General features: G+C 37.9%; 1 protein-coding gene across 2 annotated transcripts in view; it reads right to left on the bottom strand.

The window, feature by feature from the left end:
- The window catches only part of Rassf (Ras association family member), a 285,214-nt gene extending 266,848 nt beyond the window's left edge, over window positions 1-18,366 (bottom strand). For both annotated transcript variants that reach the window (XM_090370595.1, XM_090370596.1), the window contains exon 1: window positions 18,249-18,366. In XM_090370595.1, coding sequence (XP_090226721.1) covers window positions 18,249-18,294 — 46 coding nt within the window. In that variant the 5' untranslated portion in view covers window positions 18,295-18,366. The remainder of the gene's footprint in view (window positions 1-18,248) is intronic.
- Between the last annotated feature and the right edge of the window lie 7,663 nt (window positions 18,367-26,029).

The following is a 26,029-nucleotide window of genomic DNA, read 5'->3' on the forward strand; positions in this document are numbered from 1 at the left end:
CGAGTACAGAGAAGGGCAACAAGATTAGTGAATGGAACAAAGGGGTGCTCTTGCGAAGAAAGGCTTAAGTTTTGCAAATTACAGTGTCTGGAGACTAGGTACTGGCGAGGTGATCTGATAGAGGGGTATAAAGCCTTGAATGGTTTGAGCATGCTCAATGCTGATGGGATTCTTCCTCTTGCTCAGAATAATCACCTGAGAGGGCATAAATTCAAATTGAGAAAAGACAGATGTAGGATAGACGTGAGGAAATTTGCCTTTAGCCAGCGGGTGGTTGGTTGGTGGAATAGACTTCCATCCCTTGTCGTGGAAGTTGATAGCCTAAATAAGTTTAAGGCTCAGCTGGACAGGTATTTCGAACAAACAGAGGGGTGAAGTGGAAGTGGTTATTTTTATTTATTTATTTTTTTTTTTTTTGGCTGATGCTGCATAAGCTTGCTTTCTTGCATCAAATGGCTCTACTAATGCTAATGCTAATTTGTTTTGAACCTGTGTCAGATTTTAGTTTTTCTTTTTCAAATGGAACCGATGGAGTATCACTTGGGATGCTTATTGGAGTATTGGTTGGTTTGGTAATTTTCCTTTGTCGATCTTTCTGAGCGGTTATAAGTGTAGTTTGTTGTTTGGTTTTTTTTTTTTTTTTAGGAGCATTAGCAACTAAGGCCATATTACTCCGGAATATGCGGTGGTCATTCCTTGACCTTTCCGCATCCTCCATATTTGGTGGTGACGGGCTCGATCCCCGGTCTAATCAAGAAGCGTGTGGTACGCACTGCTGCTCCTTCCCACCTGGCTACGGAGATGCCTTATTATAAGTGTAGATTTCAACAAATTTGCTAGAGAGATGTTAGGCAGAACTGAAACTTCTGTTTGTGCTACAGTAGAAACAAAGTTCTGCGTGCAAGCTGCATAGGGACTTCCACTAGATAAGCTCAAAATAACTTGCGTGACTATTTTCTGTTTTGTATTTTTGAATTGTCTTTCCTGTTATCCAAAGTTCACAGATTTTGGAAAAGGCTGGGTGGCTTCCTTTGCAGTTCGGACAAACAGGGGTTGCGACTGAGCAATCTGCTTGAGAATGCTCTTTAGATCCACAGTTGGGACATATGGCTTCATCTCTACATGCCTGCTACGAATGCCTGTATCTCTAGCATTTGAAGCAGCAAACGGGATTCAGAATGTATGGTCAAATCCTACAATTTAAATAGCCAGCTTTAATTGAGGATGGGCGTAATGAATGTTAAAATGATGGATCTCTTGTTAAAAAGATGGAAATCTCACTCGATGGATCGAGTGAGATTTCCATCTTTTTTAGACATAACCCATTTCACATTTAAACTTTTTGACTACTGAGTTCTTGGAGTAGCTCTTCTTCAGAGACTGCAATTAGATCCCACTCACCGATCACACCCTTTGATGAATATAAGGTTCTGTGGGGAGTAACTGATACAGTGAGTCCACAAAATGACTTTGTGTTTAAGAGCTGCTAAATGTTTTGCGGTGACTGTTTCAATAAGGAGATCTCCAGATTGTAGTCTTAACCATTTTTGGTGATCCAGCAATTGATTCTAAACATTTTGAATCAAGAATGGTGATAATTTGCCCACAGGTTGGAAGGAAAGAGAATGAATCACTAAGAAATTTGGCGATCCATCATGATTCTTCCCTTCGAAGCCTTTTGAGTTGATTGGTGTCATGGTCGATGTCAGGAATTTCTGATCTTGAGCTTGATGGCTCTAAAGATGGATAACTGGTTGTATCCATGTTGGCTCCTTTTGGCCCTGGGGTTTATTTTTACCAGCAAGGTTACTGGCCCCATCACAGGGAGGCAGGAGCAGTGTTACATGTTGGCCAAGCACAGGGTACAGTTGGTTAAGAGTATTGAATTAAAAAAAAAGGTACCTTCCTTCTTCTGGGCTCTCTTCTTAGTGCTTTTAAGAAAGTACAGCTACTTAACAGAAAACTTTAATATGAGAAAAAAAAGAAACAAGGAAAACTAGCTGGGAAGAAAAATGCTCTATAAACGCACAAGAATCACTTGGCCACGGAAACACTTGGCACCCAGGGCCTACAAGGGGATAATCGCATCCTTTTCCCTGCTAGAAAAATTTCTGCATATCATTGACAAGACACTATGAGCTACTCTTGCAGACAGTCTGCAGTGCTCAGAAAACTTCATATCTGACTGCAAAATTACGCCCAGGTCCTTTTCGTTCTCTACCACCCTCAGTGTAATACCACACAGTTGATACGTAACTCTGGGGTTGCTGCTACCCATATGCAGTACTTTACATTTGTCAATATTAAACTTCATTTGCTACCTTTCAGTCCATCTGCTCAACTTTTCTAGCTCCTGTTGCAGCAGCATTCTGTCAGTGTCATTAACCCTGCCTTCTATCCCTATGTTGATATCATTTATGAAAATGAGAAACAACAGTGGTCCAAGAACCAATCCTTGAGGGACTACACTCCTGACGTTATACCAATCTGAACAATATCCATTAATCACAAACCTTCTGCCCTGCAGCCACCCATCTTAGAATCTTACCAGTAATCCCAACCTGTTCAAGCTTATAGAGTAACCTTTCAAGAGGGACCAAGTCAAATGCTTTGCTAAAATCCAAATAAACTATGTCAAAATTATTCCCTAAATCCAGCTCAAAAGTAACCATGTCAAATTAGCCTACTAAATTAGTTAAGCATAATTTACCCTTTAAAAAGTGCAACAATAACTGCTGATGCTATCAAGGCAGTGTTGAGTGGGTTGCAAAACCGCTCGCTAGCTTGGTGGGGGATTTACTCTTTTAATCTGTGAATCCTCCCAAGCTAGCAGTTTTCCAACCCACAGAATTACTTATACAGGCAGAGGCAAAAGTGATTCTTAAACTGCTATTTGAATGAGTGATAGTCTGGAAAGGTGCAGTTAGATTTCAAGGCCTGCTGGGAGTCATCGTGGAACAAGTAAATACATGGGCTGTGTTAGGGTAAGGAAGAGTAAGAACAGTTGTCTTGACCAGCACCTTAAATTCAAATTTATTTACTAAACCTCCTAGCATTGGTGTAGTTGTTGTTCAAGAGCTATTGATGCAAGAGCAGCTTAGGCTATAATGCACCTAGCCTAGATAGGAGAGTTTCGTATATTAGCCTTTTTCAATTTTATGGTTTAGAATAAAGCCAAGATTCTGCTTTATAATCATGTAGCTTCTCTATAAAGGGTATACTATTAATTTTATGTGTTTTGGAAGTATCCAGTTAACTTAAGGAAGAAGAAAACATCAGTAATATCTGGCCAGTTATCTAAAATTGTTTTAAGCATTAAGTTGTTTTGTGCATTCATTATTGTTTGAAAGGCTTTTAGTCGTTCTCTATGAAATTTTGGACGGTTCACCATGAAGTGATGTATAGTTAGCAGAACTTGACAGTTTTTACACTAAGGGGTGGGGGGTCTTCACCTCTGAGTAGGTAAGAGTGAGTCATATGCGTATGCCCAATTCACAATCAAGCAAGGGTCACTTCTTCCTGTCTATTCGATCGGAAGCTAGTAGGCCATGGTCAAAGTGTTTCTTTAATTAGATGAAGTTTGTTGTTAGTCTGATCTAGCCAGTGTTATTGCCATTGTTTTATACTGCTTTGGTCAATTAAGGACTTGTAATCTGTACATGGTATTGTGTAAAAGGCATAATCAGAGGTGGAAGCTTCTTTTGCTGCTTTGCCTGCTCTTTCGTTTCCCGTTATTCCTGTGTGGCCTGGGATCCAACATAATCTGATATTCCAATTTCTTTGTAATAGCTTTGATACTGAAAATTGGATGCGTTGTAGGATTGGGTGTCTTTTGGTATTTGCATTCTGCAAAGCAGTAAGAGAGCTAAGCGAGTCCATGAAAATTATGCTGTTTGCTATCTGTTTATGTTTGATTTGGTTTATGGCCATCGAAATGGCTTGTAATTCGGCAGTAAAAAATACTGCATTCTTTTGGGAGTTGTTGGATGAAGGTACAATCCTCAAAATGAATTGCAGCTCCTACACAAGTTTCTGATTTAGACCCATCTGTATATATGAAAGTGTGATGTGGATATTGTTCTTTGTATGCTGCATATAACTGCTGGTAGTTTGTTCTTGATAGTGTTTTTCCCCCAGGTTTGAAAATCCATATCATATATGGGTTGAACTATGCACCAGGGTGGAATGGTCTGTGCAATTGCAGTAGCTATGTTGTCATAATCAAGCTCTTGGCTTAGAAGTAAATCTTTCAGACGGACGTTAGCAGGTCAATTCATCCATGGATGGGCTTGGTATATGTTTTCCCAGTTATATGAAAACAGAAAGTCTCTATTTGGATAATCACTGACAGATTTTATCTTGACGGCATAGTGTAATAACAAGTTCTGTCGTCTAACCTGTAATGAAGGTTCCTGGGCTTCTGCATAAAGGCTTTGTATAGGTGAAGTTCGGAAAGTTCCGACTGTTATATGGAGTGTACTGTGGTGTATGGGGGTCTAATCATCTCGATGCACTTGGTTTCGCCGAATCGTACACAGCTACTCCATAATCTAGTTTGGAATGAAGTATATATTGATAATGTTTGAAAAGTGTATATCGACCTGCTCCCCAAGTTGTTGCAGAAAGAACTCTGAGAATGTTTAGTTTCTTTAAGCAAGAACGACTGAGTTGTTTAATGTGATCAAGGAATGTTAGTTTCTTATCCAAGAGAAGTCCTAAGAATCTTATGCTTGGTACTACTGGAATCATATGTCCATCATATTTCAATTCAGGATCAGAGTGTAGGTTTCGTTTTTTACAGAAGTGTATACACGCAGTTTTTTGTGTAGAAATTCAGAAGCTATTTGTTTGAGCCCATTTGCTTATTTTGTTTATTGTTCCTTGTAGCTGCCGTTCTATACTTTGCATATTCTGAGAGTGATAGGAAATGCTGAAATCGTCAACGTATAAAGCTGCGTCAACAATTCTTGGAATGTGCTCGGTTATTGTATTCATTTTAATAGCAAAAAGAATAGTGCTAAGCATAGACCCCTGAGGCACGCCTTCTTCTTGGAAGAAAACCTTTGAAAGGGTTGTCTGCAGCCTAACTTAGAATGTCCTGTGTTGCAAGAAATTTTGGAAATATTTAGGAAGATCTCCACGTAAACCAAGGAGGTATAGGTTTTGGAGAATTCCATAACACAATGCCGTATTGTAAGCTTTTCTATATCAAAACAGATCATGATGGGATGTTCCTTTCGGATGAAGGCATTCCGTACACTGTTTTCTAATTTGATAGTAAATCTAGTGTTGAACGATTTTTCTGAAACCATGCTGTGCTGGATCAAGAAGAAATTTCTGTTTAAAAACCATGTTAAACAAGCATTGATAATTTTTTCCATAACTTTTCCTAGGCAACTTGTTAAAGCAATTGGACAGTAGTTAAATGGTTAAATGGGTTAGAGAGATCCTTTCCCCATTTTGGGAAAGCTAGAATTATTGCATGATGCCAACTATCTGGAAACTGGTTTGTTTGGAAGATTTTGTTTTACAGTTCAAGTAACGCCATTTGGGATTGGTGGTGAAGTTCCTTTATCACCATGTAGTGAATTTGGTCTGGTCCTACAGTGCTTTGCTTTGTCTGCGACAGAGCTGTTTTTAATTCATGAAAAGTTAACAGAAGGTTGTACTGTTCATCATTTCTTGTGAAAAAATTCAGTTTGTGTTTTTCTATTCTTGCCTTGTATATTTGAAAACTAGGAGTATATGATGTGGTTGCTGATGTTTCGGCAAAGGTTTCAGCCAGTGCATTGGCTATTTCTGAAGCCTGTGCGGTGATTTGTCCATTCCAGTTTAGGATTGGAGGTAGATTAATCTGGTATCTGCCATTCATTTTGCCTGATTTTATTCCAGACAGTTTGAGATGGTAGAACTTGTTAAAGTGGATGCAAATTTTATCCAGGATGCTTTCCTACTGGCTCTTCTAACATATCTAGCTCGCACTTGTGCCTTTTTGAATAATACAAGGTTCTCCGTAGTGGGACATCTTCGGAAATTATTCCAGGTTTTATTTCTCTCTCTTTTAGCATGTAAACATTCTTCATTCCACCATAATTTTGGATGTGTTGGAAGGTGTGATGATGTTTTTGGAATAGTCTGCTCAGCAGCTTGGATTAGTTTATTTGTTACATATTGTACTGCTGCATCTAACTGCTGCTTGATAATATCTGTGTATAATTTTGCAATAGATTTATACATTTCCCAATCTGCTTCATTTACTTTCCATCTGGGATTTCTACGTGACTGACATGTGGTTCCTAATATCATGGTAATGATTATCAGATAGTGATCGATGCTGAGAGGATCTCTGTGTACAGACCAAACAAGTATTGGAAATAATGTTAGAGAGCATATCGATAGGTCGATAGCTGTGCTATTTCCCGATGGAAGATGCGTGTATGTATGTGTGCTGTCGTTCAACAGGGTTAAGTCATTCTGTTCTATCCATTTTTCAATCTGTTTTCCTCTCCGGACTATGGCTGTGTTACCCCACAAAGGGCTGTGTCCATTGAGGTCTCCCAGTATACAGAAGGGTGGTGGTAACTCAGTTAGTATATCTTCTAAGTCTTGTTGTTGCAACTCTTGGTTTGGGGGAACGTAAATTGTTATAATGGTTATGAGAGATTTAATGGCTATGCGTACTGCAACCGCTTCAGGGGTTGTATTTAGTGGAAGAAATTGGGAAGGAATGTGTGAATTTACCAAAATTGCCACACCACCATTGGTCGTGCCGCCTGTTACCCTGTCTTTATGGTATATGATATAGTTCTTTACTGATGGTGAGTCTTGAGGTCTGAGATATATTTCTTGCAGGCAAAGACACAGCAAGGTATGCTGTGCAATTAGATCATATATATCACATACAGTCGGTCATCGTATAACACATGTTTGCATTATACGAATTCGATCATACACGATTTATAAATAGGGGAACGTTATCTTATATAACACCAACCGAATTCGCTTATACACGATTCGCCTTTGTGTTTACAAGAAATGGCAGTCGAATGCGGAATCACCCCAACTGAACGCAACACGATAGGAACAAAGAAGATTCTGAAAATGTATTTATGTGTTTTACATCAGTGAAGGGGAAACACATTTCACCATAATAACGTAAAATCCAACAATTCCAGCTATCGATATAATCGCAAATGCAATTAGATGGAGTTTACTACCAGTTTATAACAGATTCTACTAGCAGAAACGCAACTGGAAATTGTTTTTATTGTTTTATGGTAGTAACCCCCAGAAATGTGCTTTAGTAAAATGTGAGGTGTTAATAGTGTATCACGAGATCCAGTCTTCTTTAGAAAACAGGCCTTGTGCGTTGGGTTGCATTATATCATCAAAATTTCTTGTGACGACCGACTAACTGGTTAAAATAAATTTATTAAAATAAAAATAATATATACATAAGATAAAAGCATTGAAATACAATAAGATAAAAGCTTTGAAATATATATGATAAAAGCGTTAAAATACATAGTAGCTTTTATTATATATATTTTAACTCTTATCTTATTGTATTTTAACGCTTTTATCTTATGTATATATCATTTTTATTTTTATTTTAATAAATTTATTTTAACCAGTTAGTCGGTCGTTGCAAGAAACTTTGATGATATCCAGTCTTTTGTTATACGCTGAGATTTCATATTTGTGTCCGTTTGTTGGTGCGTCACCCACGAGAGAGACTAAACCTTTGTTTATTTTACTCCTTCTTTCTACTGCCTTTTATGCCTCAACCAGATCTCACCTTAGGTGTCTGGTTATCAAAATCTACAGCTATTCAGCTGTTCATTTGCATTGCTTTGCATTCATCACCAATCTAGTCGCCCTTCTCTGAAACCACTCCAGAATCTATGTCATTTTTTAGGTGTAGTCTCCAAACCTGAATACAATATTCAAAGTAGTATGGTCTAACCATCAACTTGTAAAGAGGGACAATGATGTCTTTTTCCCTACTAGCAAAGGCCCTATAAATCATAGCCATGACACAGTGTGCCTGCCTAGCTGCCTGTTTACAGTGCATGGAAAATTTCATGTCAGAAAAAATCATAACACCTAAGTCTATTTTTATCTTGAACCACTTTTAGTTCCTCTGCCCCCCCCCCCCCAGCTTACATGCAACTCCAGAATTTGTGTTCCCCAAGTTCATAACCTCATATTTAGCAGCATTAGACTTTAGTTGCCACTTTTTATACTATATATACCAAAACTTTGACACCTTACCTTGGATACTTTGTCAATAGCATTTATGAAAATTAGAAATAGGAGAGGACCCAACACTGATCCCTGATGGACCCTGCTAATTACCCTTGTCCACCTGAAGGCTCACCTTATGTGAGTATGCTGTCTCCTATCTTCTATCCAGCACAGGACATTTCACAAGATGTATGAAAAGTACTTGTTATTCATGAGTTTTTTATAATGGGAATTTGAAGCATATTTTCTTGTGTATGTAATCAGGTGAGATTTCACCCAATTACATATAGAGAATCATTCATAGCATATTTAGAAACATTGACACCTATGTGTCAATGTTTCTAAATATGCTATGAATGATCCTCTTCATAACAACACCTTTCTAACCATTCATAACAATAGTCTTCATTCCTTCAAAATGTTTGCATAATGAAATAGGCCAAGCCAAGTCACAATATGTTTTATATAAAAAAAAAAAAAAAAAAAAAACTGTTTAACCTCCAACAGTAACACATCACAAAATTTTATGACATTCCCATTCCCACATTGCATTATAACGGGTATGGCTGAAACTGAGTTAACATTTTTGCCACATTCTTATTGTTGTTTGCTTTGCAATTGTTCTGTCATATTTCAAACATTGTTAAGCATTGCATTATTTGTGGGCTGTTGAAGAATGCAAAACTTTTGTTCTTTTTCTGAATTTTGGAATGATTATAAGTTCCCATGTACCTTTCCACACCATTTCTCTTCAAATAATGAATTGTTTTCACTTAGATTTACTATATATAGATTATGATTTTCTATGATCTAATAAACACATTTTACACATTAGCTGCACAGATTAGAACAATGTGACATTAGGAGAAAGTTACTCCTATGGATGTTGCTTGAGTGGTAGAAGTCAGAGGTTATTAATGGCTGATGCTCTTTGTAGACTAATTCTATTAGGAGTACCTTGGAGTTCAGTGTTGCTGCCCTTACTTTTTCTCAGTATTTATTAATGATATTATGAGAAGGTATTGCAAGTTGAACATTTAACTTTGCTGATGATACAAATTTTGACAGACTGTTTAACAATAGTAGCCAGGATATGCTACTCCAAAAAATCTAGGAAAAATTAGGTTGTTGGGCTGAGAAGTGGTTTAATATATATAAATGCAAGGAACATTACTGCATTAATGAGTTTTGGGAGATCTTGAATCCTGTCAGAGAGTGGAAGAATTCTTAATTGTTTAATGAGAAATGCTAGTAGTTGGTCTATGGTAAAGTGACCAGACGTCCCGGATTATGCGAGACAGTCCTGGATTTCAGTCATTTGCCCCACATTGCAGACTGTCCCGGAAAATGTCCCGGATTGGACATGTAGCCTCCATACTTAATGGCAAACATAATGCAAATTATTTGCATTATGTTTGCATTGTTATTTGCATGATTTTTGCTGGGAACCAATGGTACAACAGAAAGAGTTTTTGTCGATAGTAAATAAGCTGTGGATGTCAAAGAAAACGCAGCTGACCACAGAAACATTGAAAACAATACTACAGGTTAAGTGCAATTTTGCTAATTCTTGTAAAGAATTTATGACGAAATACCAAATAATGAAGAATTACTAAGCAAAATTCACTCAGCGGAAAAATATTTAATTATATGATTTTATTTCTCTCGTTTTTATCGTTAAAAGTAGTATGTAGTATGTATTATTAATAATAATAATTATAATAATTATTATTATTATAATTTCACAGAAAAAAAAACCTTTTTTCACTAAACAAAAATGAAAATCAATTAAAAATATGATCCCTCTAATAAGTGGTTTTTTTTTTTCCCTTCTAATTACAATTATTTTTCTCAGTTCACATCCTTCACGCAACCTTCTGTTCGTTACGTAGCGTAACACGAGGGATACCATATACTGAATTCCAGCCTTTCTGTGAAAAAAAAATAAGAATAATAAAAAAATATATATATATATCCACGCTATATTTGTTTTGATTTTTTTTTATGAAGTTTGATATTTTATTTTATAAGTTTAGTTCAAAGAATGCAATGTATTTAATTTGTACTAAGTGGGTGGTGTGATTCGAAGTGTAGATATTTACAATATCTATTAGAATAAAGTCTAAGCTTCAAAATAATTGATAATGACAATCAATGTGAATACTACACCAGAAAATACAAAAGTTCATACTATGGTACTGATCTGTGATTCTCATTATTAATTATTTTGTAGTTGAAAAGTTTTTTCTGTAAAACATTCTTTACAGTTGTGTTTCTGTGGAAAATGTGCTACATACTCGCTGCTGTATTAACTTTCTGTAAGTGCTTCCTGTTATAATTTTGCTTGCTTCACTTTGCTGATCTTGGTAGGTGAGGTGGTGGTAGTAGTAGCAAATAATGCAAGAAATCAGGCTTATAAATAGCATCAGCCAAAAAAAAAAACTACACGCTTCACCCATTCATACCCTCCAAGAATTTGCATAGTTCTTCCTTGAATTTATTCAAAAATTCCATTTCTACAACAGCTGGAAGCCTGCTTTAACAATTAAACACCCACTGGCTGATAGCAAACTTCTGCATATCTATCCTGCAACCATCCTCAACTTCAATTTATGCCCCCTCATGTGTATAGTCTCAGCAAGAGGAAGATGACATTCACATTTAGCTTACCCAATCTATTCAAGGCCTTAAACATCTTAATTAGTTCACCTCGCTGGTATCTAGCCCCAGAAACTTCAATTTGCAGAAATGAAGCCTCTACAGGTAAGAGCATCCTTTTGTTACCTTCACCAATCTGACTGCCCTTTCTGCACCAACTCCAGAAAACCTATATCCTTCCTGAAGCAGGGCCTCCAGAACTTTATATAATACTCAAGATGTGGCCTAACCATTGCTTTGAACAAAGAGATAATAACCTCCTTATCCCTGCTAACAAAGTTTCTGTATATCATTCACAAAACCCCATGATCTGTTCCAGCAGCATATCTGCACTGCTCAGAGAATTTCATATCTGACGGCACAATTAACCCCAGATCTTTTTCATTTTTCACTGCATTGCAGTAATCTATCAGATTGATTAAATAAGACCACCCCTTTTTTTCACTGGAACAGATGTTAAGCTAACAGGTCTGTAATTACTCATGTCAACTTTTGATCCCCCCCTTTATGAATTTGAGATATAATCACACATCTCCAGTCCATTGGAACCTCCCTTGAATTCAAAAATATTCTCAATTATAGCTAAAGGCTTGCTCAACTCCTTTGCTACCTCTCTTAATATGATTGAATAGATCCCAACCACTCCAAATGCCTTTTTTAAGTCAACCTTTCTCTTCCACCTTCCTCTCAGTTATTATGGTCATTTAGCTTCCCATTGGAATCTGATAAACTTCTGGCATCCCCCCCTCCCTAAATTTCTCATGTGTGAATGTAGGTGCAAAATAGCTATTCAATTTCTCAGCAACCTGAGCAGGGTCATTTTGTTTTCCCAGTACTTATAGCACACCAAACTGAATCAACATTGCAATGGTGACCTATGTCGACCGCATACACTGCCTTAGATTTAACACGCTTCTTAACTAAGAGCATAATCCCTCCACCCTGTCCTGTCTGTCCTTCCTGTATGCATTTTACTCCCCATATTCAAATTCAGCATCGCTTATATCTGAGTGACACCATGTCTGTGCTATCCTAAAATGTCTACATTTGATGACTTGGAAAATAATTTTTTTGGATAACAAAGCAAAAAAAAAAAAACTGCTGTTACTAAAATTATTATTTCTTATTACACAATTTTGTGCACATAAAGATGATCTCTTTTTTTACAACATTATTAACTTTTTCCCATGACAAACAACCCTAGTCCTATACCTGATATAATATACCAAGAAGTAAATAACTGAAAACAGTTTGAACAGACCTTTTAAATGCCTTAAACAGCACCATATAAATAAAATGTCAATTAAGTAATATTAGTAAAATTGACATCTAGATTTAAATTGTGCATATTATTTCACAGCTAAGTGATATATGGCTCACCCTGTAAGTCTAAGAAGCATATAGCAATGTACAGCAATACTGCCTCACCTCAGAATGAAATGAATATATTTTTGCTACCATTCTATGACCATCCTCCATCTCAGCTTAGCAGTTTCCCTACACTACACGTCTTGTTTTGAGAGGTCGGGGTCCAAGTCCCATTGACGATTGGAGAAATTTCTAAAGGCCTTTTCAATCGAGGCTGTAGTTAGTCAATCTTTGGGGGGGGAGGTAGTGTTTCCCTTGCGAATTAGTGTGTTTTTCAGTCCAACACACAAATTTGCCTGCAAGTGTACATTTCTACACATATGGATATAGATCATACCCAAGGATTATCAAAATATATTAATATACCATTCTATGAACTGAAGAAGTTGCGACAAATCCTGGACATAAATAAGGCACCCCAGTGTCTTAAAGACATCAGCAGTTATGGATGAGTAGATAATTATTAGAAGGAATGGAAAAAACAATGAATGAAGTTTATTTTTCTAATTGTATCATTGATTTTGCCCATTCCTTAGGTCACATGGATCAATTAGAAATCTGTGACAACTGCATAAGGATTTTCAAACTAATAGAGTAAGATTATCTGCAAAAAGATCTAACCTCCCAAACACTTCCCAGTTCATTTCACAAATATACGTGGTCTCAATTTTAATCTCGACGACGTCCATTTCCACTTGCAGTCTGCCAAACCCCATGTACTTTTTCTGACAGAATCTCAGTTATCGGTTGATTCAACTACTGCTCATCTCAGTTGCCCAAACTATTCGCTGTATGATTCCTTTCACCTCAAATGTGGTACTTGTGCATATGTCCATTCCAATATCCCCTGTCAGAGACTTGGTAATTGGGAATCTCCTCTTTTCGATCTTCTCTGGCTTAAAATCTCTCTACCTCATTGTGTCAAATTCATCTGTTGTCTCTACCGTTCTCCCAGCTTCACTAATCACTTGGAGCTCTTTGATTCCTCTCTTTGCAACTTGACTTTCTCCAGTCCAACTTTGCTAACAGTGAGGTAATTTTCCTTGGTAATATTAACGTTCACAACTCCAGCTGGCTTCCGTTTTCTAGTCACACCGACCCAGCTGGTCAAGATGCTCAGGCTTTTGCAATTACAAATGACCTCACACAGATTGTTCATTTACCTACAAGAATGCCGGATAATCCTAACCATACAGCCAACATGCTTGATCTTTTTCTCACAAACAACCCTTCTAAGTACATGGTCGAAGTGAGTGGTCCTTTAGTCACCTCAGATCACAACTTAGTAATTCTCTTCTCCAATGGAGCTTTTATCTCATGGCTATTCTCAACCTCGTATTGTTTGGCATTACAAGAATGCAAAATGGGATGACCTGCGAGATTTCTTTTCCTTGGTCGGATTACTGTTTCAAAACTTCTGATGTCAACGTTTGCTCAGATGGTGTCAGTGAAGTTATTCTTGTAGGAATGGAATCCTTTATTCTACACTCCAATTTAAAATCTCGTCCTTTATCTAAACCTTGGTTTTCCAATAAATGTGCTAAGGCTGTTCAAGAGAAGAATGTTGTATATCGTAATTGGCTTGTTTCCAATTCTTCAGTTTCATTTTCTGCCTACCCAAAGCTTGCAACAATTGTAAAGCAGTTATTAATCAGTCCAAACTAGATTTTGAACAGGCAAAGAGTAGAAAACTTGCTTCTTGCCCTAATGGTAGCTGGGCATTCTGGTCTCTTGCCAAAGCTATTTGGCAAGAGACCAGAATGCCAAAGCCACAACTTTTGTCCATCTCTGCTCCCACCTCTGTCAAAATCAGATGGTTCTATTGTCACATCGGCCAAGGATAAAGCTGACCTGCTAGCATCCCATTTTTCTTCCAACTCCTGTATTAATGATCTTGGTAAAACACCTCCCACCATTCCCAACACACCCCATTCAATGCCTCCTGTGGTCTTCCGACAAAAGGATGTCACAAGATTTTGACGAATCCTTATGGTACAAGTGGTATTTCTCCACTTGTTCTCAAAACCTGTACTCCTGAACTTATTGCTGTTCTTTGCCGCTTTTTTCACTTTCTTATTCCAAAGGCGTTTTTCCTTCTGTTTGGAAATTTGCTCATATCCAGCCAGTTCCTAAAAAGGATCACAAATCCCTCCCATCCAATTTTCGTCCCATTGCAATTACTTCTTTCTAAAGTGATGGAGAAATCAATTACCCGTGAACTCTTAAACTACCTAAAAACCTCTAATTTCATCCTTTATTATTGAGATGGGGCTGGTTTTTTACTGTTCTACATTGTTCAGGTTGCCCCAGAAGTTGAAGTTGAGTAGGGTTAAACCAGGTGAACATGGGACAGAGGCGAACTGGCCATAAGACTTACCGGGGAAATCCCGATGGGCCAGAAACTGGAGACTGATGTGATTTTGGTCATAAAAACACTAGTATAAGGCCATAACAAGTTTTCCCCAGTAAGAATTTTTGACCCAGTCCATCTCTGACATGGGAGATACTCAATGCTTTCTCATCAGCCTATCCATCATATATGTATACTGACTGCTCACTGAATTATGACCACCCCTATGAAAACTGAATGCGACCCATTGACCACGTGAGGTAGGAAATTGCGGAGTTAGTCGACCTACATAGCATAGATAAGGGTCAATGGTTCAGTAGGTAGTAAAATTCCGAGTGTGATCAGTAAAAGGAAGGATTTATCAGACTTTGATAAAGGACAGATTGTGGGTGCTCGACGAGCTGGTGCCTCAATTTCCAAAACAGCTGAACTGGTGGGGTGTTCAAGAGCCGCCATTGTTGAAGTGTAACAGGACTGGAGTCAAAATGGTCAAACAACGACCCGACCGCAAAACTGCAAAGGTTAGCAAAAGGTTGATGTTAGAGGTGAGCACCGGGTCCGACAACACGTACAGGTGAAAAGGCGCAGCATTGTTGAAGAGCTGACTACCCAATACAACATCGGCCAAACCGGAACAATATCTGGCATGCCCATGTGTCGCACGCTTGTATGTATGGGCTATACCAGCAAACGACCCCTACGGTATCCTCTCCTAATCAAGGTTCATTGGCGTAAAAGATTCGCCTGGTGCGAAAAGCATGCAAGTTGGATGTTGGAAGACTGGAAGGTGTGCTGGTCGAATGAGTCACGTTATTTACTCCACACTGTAGATGGTCGTATACAGATTTGGCGTCAACAGCATGAGGCTCTTGATCCATCATGCATAGTATCAAAAGTGCAGACCTATGGAGGCGGTTGTATGGTGTGGGGCATGTTTCACTGGCAGGAACTTGGACCCCAGGTGCATGTGGAACAATGTATCAGTGGTCTCCGCTATCGTCAACTGCTTGCTGACTGTGTACACCCCACTATGTTAGGTTTTTTCCTTAATGGCAGTGGTGTCTTCCAAGATGACAATGCACCGAGCCATCGGGCACTTGTTGTGCAGGAATGGTTTGAAGAACACAGTTCTGACTTCCAGCATATCAATTGGCCTCCAAACTCCCCCGATATCAATACCATAGAGTACTTGTGGGACACTATGGAAAAGCATATCAGGCATCTGGATACACCAATCACCTCCATACCTGCATTGCTAGCTGCATTACACACACAGGTTGGTTGGCCACACCTCCCGAACACTTCTGACATCTTGTTGAATCAATGCGTCAGATAGTTGGTGTGCTGAGGGCAAACTGAGGACCTACAAAGTATTAGATAGGTGGTCATAATTCATTGATCACTCAGTATATATGAATCGGTGTGTATGTATGTGTGTGTGTTCATTCTTACTGAAGACTATAAAAATGATATTTAGTAAAGTTTACAGTAATAAGTCAGACTATTCTAAATTCTATTATTAGCTTTCACCTTTGGAATATAGGCCATCCAGACTAAAGCTAGTTTTCTTGTACTAACTTGTTAGTTTGGTCCTTATACACCCAATTCCCTACAGATAGATACTATATAATAAAATTAACTAATATATATATATGGTGGATCAACTTTTTCTCAGGAGCCTCGAAGAGAACTTTATTTCCTAAAAATTGTTTTTTCTAACTTTTAATTTAAAGTTATTAGTAGTGTAATTATTATTTGTGATTTTCTGATTAACTTGGTGAATTTGTTTGTTACTTGACCTTTTGAAGTTTTCAGAAACCACAGTCGACTTCTGCTGCCACTCTGTTTAAAAAGAATTTTGTCACCATTGTTATAGTATTGATATAGATGATACTTGGAGATTTTTCTACATAGTTTTGCAGCAGTGTAATCAGTATCAGAAGAGGCCTATAAACTATAAATTTATAGCAATAAAAATACAACTGTCTTAATTATGCAGCTTTATTACGTAGTGTGTAATGTCATTTAAAAGAGTCATTTGTTCTGCCATTAAATTGGAGTGATTAGCATAGTGTTATTCTTTCTAATTCCTTAGTTTCTGTGTGTGTTGTTTTAAATTAAATTTAAACTAAAATCATACCTCACACTACAGCAGCAAAGCAAAGGACTGAAAGTGGTGGGAATGCTTTGGTTCAGCAGAGAACTTCCAAAGCAGCTCTCCAATGAATCAGGATTATGTCAAGCATTTTACCAGTGCTCTTTTTGTGTAGCTACCTCTAGCAGGACATGATACAGCTATAGGTGATGTCTTTTTTGTGTGTGTTCACTGCAAAGACCATGAAGAGATTAAGTGCAATTTCAGCTTTCTGATGGGATTATATGAGGGCTTGAAGAATATGGCTGATGCCTTCAAAGGAGTGAAACAGAAGGCCCCATCAAGCACTCAGGCCAACAATTGAGCCCATGTTCCAGAACACAAAAAAACCATCCTCGGACGAGATCCTTGGTTGCACAGGAAGTAGCTATAGTTAGTGGCTTGATTATCAAGGAAATGGGAAATATGTTGTACAAAAAGGTGGAATAAAACCAGAGCATGTCTGCTAGGGGGCTAAAGTAGATGATGTGGAGCAACAATCATCCTTTAAGGGCACAAAAGGTGATATTGTTCTACACATTGGTACTAATAATATTAAGAGGACAGCTGAGAATTTAATTAACAAGTACAGAGCAATGTTGAGAAAAAAAGATGCAAGTTAGGATTAAAACTGAAAGTGTCTGCAATACTAATCAGACATGATTGGAGGGAGTACACGAAGAGAGCCTTGTCAATCAATTCAGCTCTGTAGAGATTGTGCAGGGATCAGGGAGACATGGATGTCCTGTTTCTACAAGGATGGGATATATCAAGCGTGTTACAATTAAATAGAATGGATGCAAGAATATTTGCCATTGCTTTCAAGGTGTTAGGTAGGTTGGGAAACTGCTAGTTTGGGAGGGGATACACAGACTAATAGATAACTGCAAGCATAGGTGAAAATGATTCATGCACTGTCTTTATTAGAACATTCAGCAGCCTGGAAAGCAAGATGCCAGGGATTCAAGACAAGTCCTCATGGAAGAAAAAAATATATGGGCAGCATTACAAACAGTAATAACATTTGCATGAATTCCTGTGTGTAAACTAATGCTAGGAGCATACTAAATAAATTTAAAGTACTGATGAAAACATCTAAAGCAGTGCATCCAGTGGACATGGGTGGAGACCTCTCTCTTCCCTCCCTGCATTGACACACCCCTGGGGATAGAGGCAGAATTCTGCACACATCAAGGTACTACAGCACGCCACTATAACTCGTTTAAGTACACAAAAATACGTTTCAATTTTTTGTGTACTACCAATCCTCACTGCCTAACAGGCGTATTCCAATCTTCCTAAATATAATATAATAACTAAAAACTATTAGTCGTCAAAGCAATTTTCCGCATGAAACCGTAAAAGACAACGGGAAACAAGTTACAGACGCTCAGAAATCAAAACATCGGCTACATTACATAAAGGTCAAATTTTGCAGCTTGCAAATTGATACGAAAGGGCAATCTTTTAAAACTTTAATTTAATACTTACCAAAATACACTGGCTTACCACATTTGTGGCACTTCCACATCTTCATGAGAGTTCACAAGGTTAAAAAAAAATAAATAACTGAACAAAAAACGTATCAAGTAAAACTTATTTAGCCACCCATAGCATAAACAAATCTTCTACAGCTGTCCGCACTTTTAACTACAGAGAAGCGTGTTTGTGGGTTCTTTGAAAATTGCCGGCGCAGAACGACATAGTATGGCTAGTTTTAGAAATTCATATACAAAAGAAAAACTACCTACGTTTTATTTTCATAATAAAAAAAGCAAACGATAATAATAAGTATTTTTCAGAACGAAAAAAAAAAAAAAAAAAAAAAAACGCCCCCACAACTGCATCAAAAAAGTTCAACACAGTAAACTACGACTGTATGCACAATAATAAAAAGTATTGCTTTTATTTTAATGCATTTTATGTATTTTTTTTTTTTTCTTTTAATACACAGGTTCAAAAACTGTTTTATGGCTTCACGTGGATTCGAACACGCGATATGAGTACGCTGTGCTTGTAGGATGACTCCGATACTGTATTATTAATAAATAAAACATAAATTTTTATTTCATTTATTCTTTGCACTGCCGGAAAAGAAGAGTTTGCAACTTCATTATAATGTTATATTGCTGTCTCATATGGCAGATGAGAAATGAGTCAGTTAGACCAAACATTATAAACTTCAGTGGCGTGTCTACTTCCTTTTTCATATTAGAGATCCTGTCACCTCTATATTTTTGGTACTAATTGTGTTCTGATCATTTACATTCTGATCTATACGAAGGACAGCTTTTTTTTTATCTTGCTTTTTTATTTTATTTTATTATTTTTTATTCATTTATTTTTATTATTTTTTTATTTTATTTTATTATTTTTTATTCATTTATTTTTATTATTTTTTTATTTTATTTTATTATTTTTTTATGCCATACAGTATCCATACAGTGTGAATTTGGAAAGCAAAACTTGAAACTAAAACCCCGAATCATGGGCATGAATGGCCTAAATCCTATGCAACATCAAAGTGACAAACCTCTGGGGTAAGCATGAATGGCCTAAATCCTATGCAACATCAAAGTGACAAACCTCTGGGGCAGCGTCAAAAGTGACAAAGGGACATAAGACAGTTGCTGTAGGATGTTAGGTGCATCAGCAACTAAAGCCATATTGACCCCTAACTAATATGTCTAAATTGCGTGTGTATAAGATAGAGTTGGATGAGTCAGAATCAGAGTGCATAGAGTGGAATGGGTTTAAAAGTGGGCGAACTATCTTACAGATACCTGAGCATAGCTTTCCTGAAGAAGGAGAGTAGAAGGATATGGAATTACGGAGGAAGTGAAGGGTGTCTACTCCAATCGATTTAGGAAACTATGGTGCAAGGGGTTATGTAAAAGAAACTCCAGTCATAAAAGAGAATGAAATAGAGGTGTAGAAGAGGTTTGAGGTTTACGTCGGAAATGAACCCCCAAGGCAAACAGTTTTATTGCAGCCGATTTACTAGCACATCTAATAACGAGCAATGCACATTTTGTGGCAACGTAGTATATGATAATTTCAGCATCAGCAATGGCGAATAAGGCAAGTAAGTGCTTATACAGCCAGGGCTGGATTTTGGTGTTCGTAGGCCCTAGGCACTTTTATTCCAAAATGTGTTAAAAGGGGGGGGGGTGAAATATTTCTTCTATTTTAACACTTTCACTGAGAATCATGTCAATTAACACGACTCAAGTTTCATCTATAATAAATGATAAACCACCTCAATTGATGGAGCGACCATCACTTCGATTTTCTATTTTAAGTTACTGAAGAGTTGTTAAAATTGGGAGGAAGAGACATGGCACAAAAACTGGCAAGACTCTTCACAAAATGCACTAGAAAGGTGTGATGCCTAAGGAGTGGAATAATGCAATCATAGTTTCGCTGCATAAGAAAGGAGTTAAATCAGAAATTGGAAATCATAGACCAATTAGCTTGTTATCCCACATTTAAAAGTTGTTCACAAGGGTCATTACTAACATATTAGAAAGAATACTTGATGAGAATCAACCGGAGGAGCAAGCTGGCTTTAGCACAGGATTCTCAACTATGGATCACCTTCAGGTAATATCACAGCTAATCGAGAAAACAAATGGATTTAATCCAGGGGGGCTCACATCTGGTGAGTATGGGCTAGGTACACCCAGGGTCCTGAGCTGGATATCATCATTCCTCTCTTTTCTTGATTCCTTGCTACTTCTGTCTCTCTCTCTCTCAGGGTAACTCGGGATTTTTTTTTTTTTTTTTGGTTGGTGCACTATAGGCCCCAGGTTACCTTGACCCTTTTCGCTAATAATTATATAAAACACCATTATGCCTGGCATTTGTGGATTATGAAAAGGCATTTGACTCCATACAGCATAAGGCAATGTTTCGGGCCCTGGAAAGACAAGGCATAAACACCCCATATATTATGATTTTGAAGAAAATATATGAAAACGCTACCTCCTTTATTAGATTAGACAAAGATAGTAGCAAATTTAAAATTGAGAAAGGAGTTCGAAAAAAAAAGACACAATATCTCCGAAGTTGTTTACTGCTGCCTTTGAGGAAGCTTTCAGAAGATTATACAAGTCGAACAGAGGGGTGAAGTGGAAGTGGTTATTTTTTATTTATTTATTTTTTTTTTTTTGGCTGATGCTGCATTGTGGTCATAAGCCACAATCCCAAAGAATTAGAGGAAAATCTTAATCAGTTATGAAGAGTTAGTAAGGATTTTGGACTAAAGATGAATATGACTAAAACAAAAATAATGATGAAATAATGATGAAAATACAGGTCTGGAGGTCGAAAAAAAAAGACACAATATCTCCGAAGTTGTTTACTGCTGCCTTTGAGGAAGCTTTCAGAAGATTATACAAGTCGAACAGAGGGGTGAAGTGGAAGTGGTTATTTTTTATTTATTTTTTTTTTATTTATTTATTATTTTTTTTTTTTGGCTGATGCTGCATTGTGGTCATAAGCCACAATCCCAAAGAATTAGAGGAAAATCTTAATCAGTTATGAAGAGTTAGTAAGGATTTTGGACTAAAGATGAATATGACTAAAACAAAAATAATGATGAAATAATGATGAAAATACAGGTCTGGAGGCCTAATTTCAAGAAGGATGTAGAGATGCTGGAACGAGTACAGAGAAGGGCAGCAAGATAAGTGAATGGAACAAAGGGGTGCTCTTACGAAGAAAGGCTTAAGTTTGCAAATTAGTGTCTAGAGACTAGGCACCAGCGAGGTGATCTGATAGAGGTGTATAAAGCCTTGAATGGTTTAGCATGCTCAATGCTGATGGGATTCTTCCTCTTGCTCAGAATAATCACCTGAGAGGGCATAAATTCAGATTGAGGAAAGACGGATGTAGGACAGATGTGAGGAAATGTGCCTTTAGCCAGCGGGTGGTTGGTTGGTGGAACAGACTTCCATCCCTTGTCGTGGAAGTTGATAGCCTAAATAAGTTTAAGGCTGAGCTGGACAGGTATTTCGAACGAACAGAGGGGTGAAGTGGAAGTGGTTATTTTTTATTTATTTATTTTTTATTATTTTTTTTTTTTTTGGCTGATGCTGCATAAGCTTGCTTTCTTGCATCGAATGCCTCTACTAATGCTAATGCTAAAGTATACCACAGAATTGGATATAATGATTGAAGGAGTAGTAATTGAAAAGGTGGATTCATATGCTTATCTGGGACAAGTCATCAGCTGTAATAATGATAAATGGCTGAAAGTCAAGAGAAGAATAAATTTTGGATCGATAGCATTCAGGAAATATAGTCACATACTGATGAGCAATATCTCAATTTGTCTGAAACGTAAAATAATGAACCACTGTATACTATCCACCATGACTTATGGAAGTGAAACTTGGGTACTCGTCAAAAGAATGGAAGATAAGCTGAGAACTACACAGCGAAGAATGGAACGAATTAATTGGGAATCAGACTGTTAGATAAGAAGAGAAACACATGGATTAGGCAGCAAACTCAAGTAAAGGACATTCTTATCAAAACTAAAGAACTAAAATGGTATTGGGCAGGATACATAGCTCGAAGACATGATGACAGATGGACTAAGAGAATAATAGAATGGACCCAAGAGGAGCTAGAAGAAAACCTGGAAGACAACGACGGAGATGGACGTGAGAAATTCTTAAGTTTGTGAGTAGTAAATGGATGGCCATTGCACAAAACAGATGATGATGATGTGATCGTTTGAAAAACTTACAAAATCATACTATTACTTACAAAAACTTACTATTACATAATCACTTAGAGTCTGATGAATTTCTGGGGTTCCCCTCCTTGAATAACTCCTCATGTGTGAATGTAGAAGCAAAATGCTCACTCACTCAGTCAGCTACTTGAGCAGGATCATCAATTGTCAAACCATCTATGTTAAGTGAACCAATCTGATTCATTCCCTTCCTTCTAGAGTTTACATAAGTAAAACACTCTTTGCTGTTTTTCTTTGCATCCGTTGCCAAAGATTTCAAGTAATCTGCCTAACCTCCTTTGTGAATTGATTAGAAACTAGTTTATATCTGCCGTGGGCTTCTGTGTTGCCCGAAGATTTATACGCATGCCATGCATTCTTTTTCTCTGCCAGGAGCCTCATTAATTCATCTGACATCCAGTTAGGTCTGCACCTTGTACAGTATTTCTTAGTTGGAATGAAAAGCCTAGTAGCCTCCAAAATGACGTCCCTGAAAGCATTTAGAATTCACTATTGGTAACATCATCAGTTGATCCCACTGTATACAGTTTAAAAACTATTGCCATAGAAAGGGATATAGACATTCTTAGACTACTGTAATCACCATTACGAAAGCAAAAACCCTTCCCTTTACCCTGGATGGTAGTTACACCTTTAAGTAAATCCCACATCACTACACTGTGATCACTGCCACCTAGTGGTTCCTTTATCTGCTAATTCTTAGTGCATGAAAAATCACTGCTGATAATAAGATCAAGAGAATTATTTCCTCTGGTTTTCCCTCGAACATGTTGCTGTAGAAAACAATCCTCCAATAAATCCACAAAAGTCTTACTAGCGTGCGAGTCACCAACCCACAAGTTCCATTCAATATCTGGAAAGTTAAAAATCCCCCATTACAAGACATTCTGATTTACTGGCCCACTCTATTTCTCTGTATAGTTATTCATTGTACTCATCAGAGTCATTAAGCCTATAACACATTCCTACCCTCATTTTTACTTTCCCCGGTGTTTTTATTACATTAAACTGACTCAGCATTGCACTGTCCACCCATGTCAACAGGATGCACTTCCTAACATTTTATGCGTTTCTTAACTAACAGAATAACCACGCCTCCCTTCCTACCCTGTCTATTCTTTCTGTACACATTGTACTTGTCTATGATATCTCAACAATATCTGCCTTTGATGCCCTGATCAGCACTTTCCATTCATCAAATTTATTTACTATACTTCTAGCATTGGTGTACATGCACCTGTTCTTACTCTTAGTTACCTAACACAGCCCATGTAATTACTTCTTCCATGATGACTCCCAGCAGCTCTTGAAATCCCCAGCAACTTGCTCTCTAGGACTGTTGTAAGAGTTTTGCCAAATGCCTGCGGCTTACAGTCTACAAGTAAGTTCCATGATTGCCGTCTCTTAACCTTCGACGATGCAATACTTTCCAGGTGTTTCTGGACGAGGAAGGGAGATAGTTTTTAACCTCTTTGGTTGCGACGTGTCATGATTATTTACCTTCTCTGGCCGAGGGCTTTTCGGCTTTAAAAGGGAGAACATATTACGCTCTACATTTGCACTTTTTGCCCTTGGCAGATCAACTTTTCAGCCAAGGTCCAGCCCCGCCAAGGAGTGGCATGAGCAGTGCCTGGTGTGACCAAGCAGAGCTTAGCTAGGTTTAGTAGTCAAGAAAGAAAAATAAAAGGAAAGGTAGCTTTCCTTTCTCATTATCTACAAGAACTTGTTGATCGAAGAACTATCAAATGAAGAGTTTTACAAAATGTAAACTTAAAAAGAACTAGTCGCTCTGCAGAGATCCCTCAGTGAAAAATTGCACAGATAAATCGCCTAGTCACAATTCGCTTGGCACTCGGGTCCAGCTCTGTTCGGTTTAAATCAGTTGATTGGGATGAGCGCACCATAATTTGCAATATCCTCTGTTTATTTGCTAGAAAATCCCTGCACAGCTTAGTGCTGTGCTTTAGGTCATTGTTTTGTTGTAATAAAATTTCTTCCACAAATTTCGAATTTTTACATCAGAAAAAGAGATTTTTGCTGTTATTGCTTTCATTTCCGGCGGTAGACATCTGATGAAGACGCTGTGGTTTGAGAGTTGATTTTTTTAAAATCTTTCTTTATCTCATATCTTTTCCTCGCTCCCCCTTTCGCACCTTTTCTCTCTTACGCACACACACGCAGTGCACTCCGCTTATTATGATCATGAATAATGTTATCACTTTTATCAAGTCTCGATCAGCCGTATAATAACACATGGAAAAAAAAAGAGCATTTCTTGTAAATCAGCGCTTCGGTTTTTGTTATCGCTTTTTCATGCCTTATTGCAGTTTATACATGAGCAGTTGTGTGGTATGGTTGTTTATTGACGCATTAGCTACTATGGTTATAGTGCGCCTATTCGTAGGAATATAAAAAAATAATCAAGAATGAAGCCAGTCAAATTTAATTTCAGTTCTGAAACCTATTCATAGAAGATTATACACTCCAATTTCTTTCAAAAAGCAGAAACGTTCGTTAAGATTTGCTTCCTGTCCAGTGGTATGATCAACGATTTTCGAAGATTAGCCAGATTTTTAAGAATTGAGGTTCGTTGTAGTTGATAGTGTGGACGGTCAATCAGAATATGTTTAACTGTTAGATGTTCTAAGCGGTGTGGACTCTGCAAAGTAATTTTGTATGTTACTGGCGGTATCCAGGGTTTCCCCTATGTCCGCCGTTTGTTAAGCGTTTATAGTTGCCAGCAGTATCATGAAATTCCTCTAAAGTGGTTAAAAAAAAAAAAAAAAAAAAAAATTTAAATTTAAGTTTAGGCTTAGTTTTAATTTATTAATTTAGTGCTACTTAATTGTGTAATTTAGTGTGAGTTATGTGTTATTTATGTTGTTGTGGCTGGCGTCTGGCGTTTTGCAGCGAGGGGCCGAGGGCAAAATGTGTCCCAACCCCTCGCTCCCATCCCTAGCCACGTGGAGGCAGCCAGATCCTACTATTCCCTTTCTTTCCCCAACCCAAAGTACCCCGCCCCTCGTCTCGCAGGGCTCAGTCCTGACCTAGAACAGGGGCGTGGGTGCAGTCCACGCAGGTCCACCCCAGCGGGGCCCAACCCACCCAGGGCGGGCGTGCGGGGAGCAAGGTACATATAACATGTAACCAGGCACTACCTAGGATCGTGCGTCTGGTCGCACAGCAAAAGGAGCCGGTTGTATGCACAGACGCTTCCTAATGGGCAGATCAAGTGTGACTAACCTTCTCTCCATTGAACATGACATAAAACTTAGCCTTGACAATAACAATCAGGTAGACATTATATACCTTGATCTACAGAAAGCCTTTGATTCAGTACCACATAAGTTGCTTTGCCTCAAATTAAAGAACACAGGTCTGTTAAGTAATGCCTTATCACTTATGTCTAACTTTCTTGAAAACAGGAAAAGCAGAGTTAATTTTGAAGGAAGATACTCCTCCACTTTCCATATACAAAGGGGAGTCCCTCAGGGTTCTCCTCTGGGGC

Source organism: Mastigoproctus giganteus, chromosome 3 (genome assembly GCF_048544385.1).
Source record: "Mastigoproctus giganteus isolate SK-2022 chromosome 3, ASM4854438v1, whole genome shotgun sequence".
Lineage (NCBI taxonomy): Eukaryota > Metazoa > Arthropoda > Arachnida > Uropygi > Thelyphonidae > Mastigoproctus > Mastigoproctus giganteus.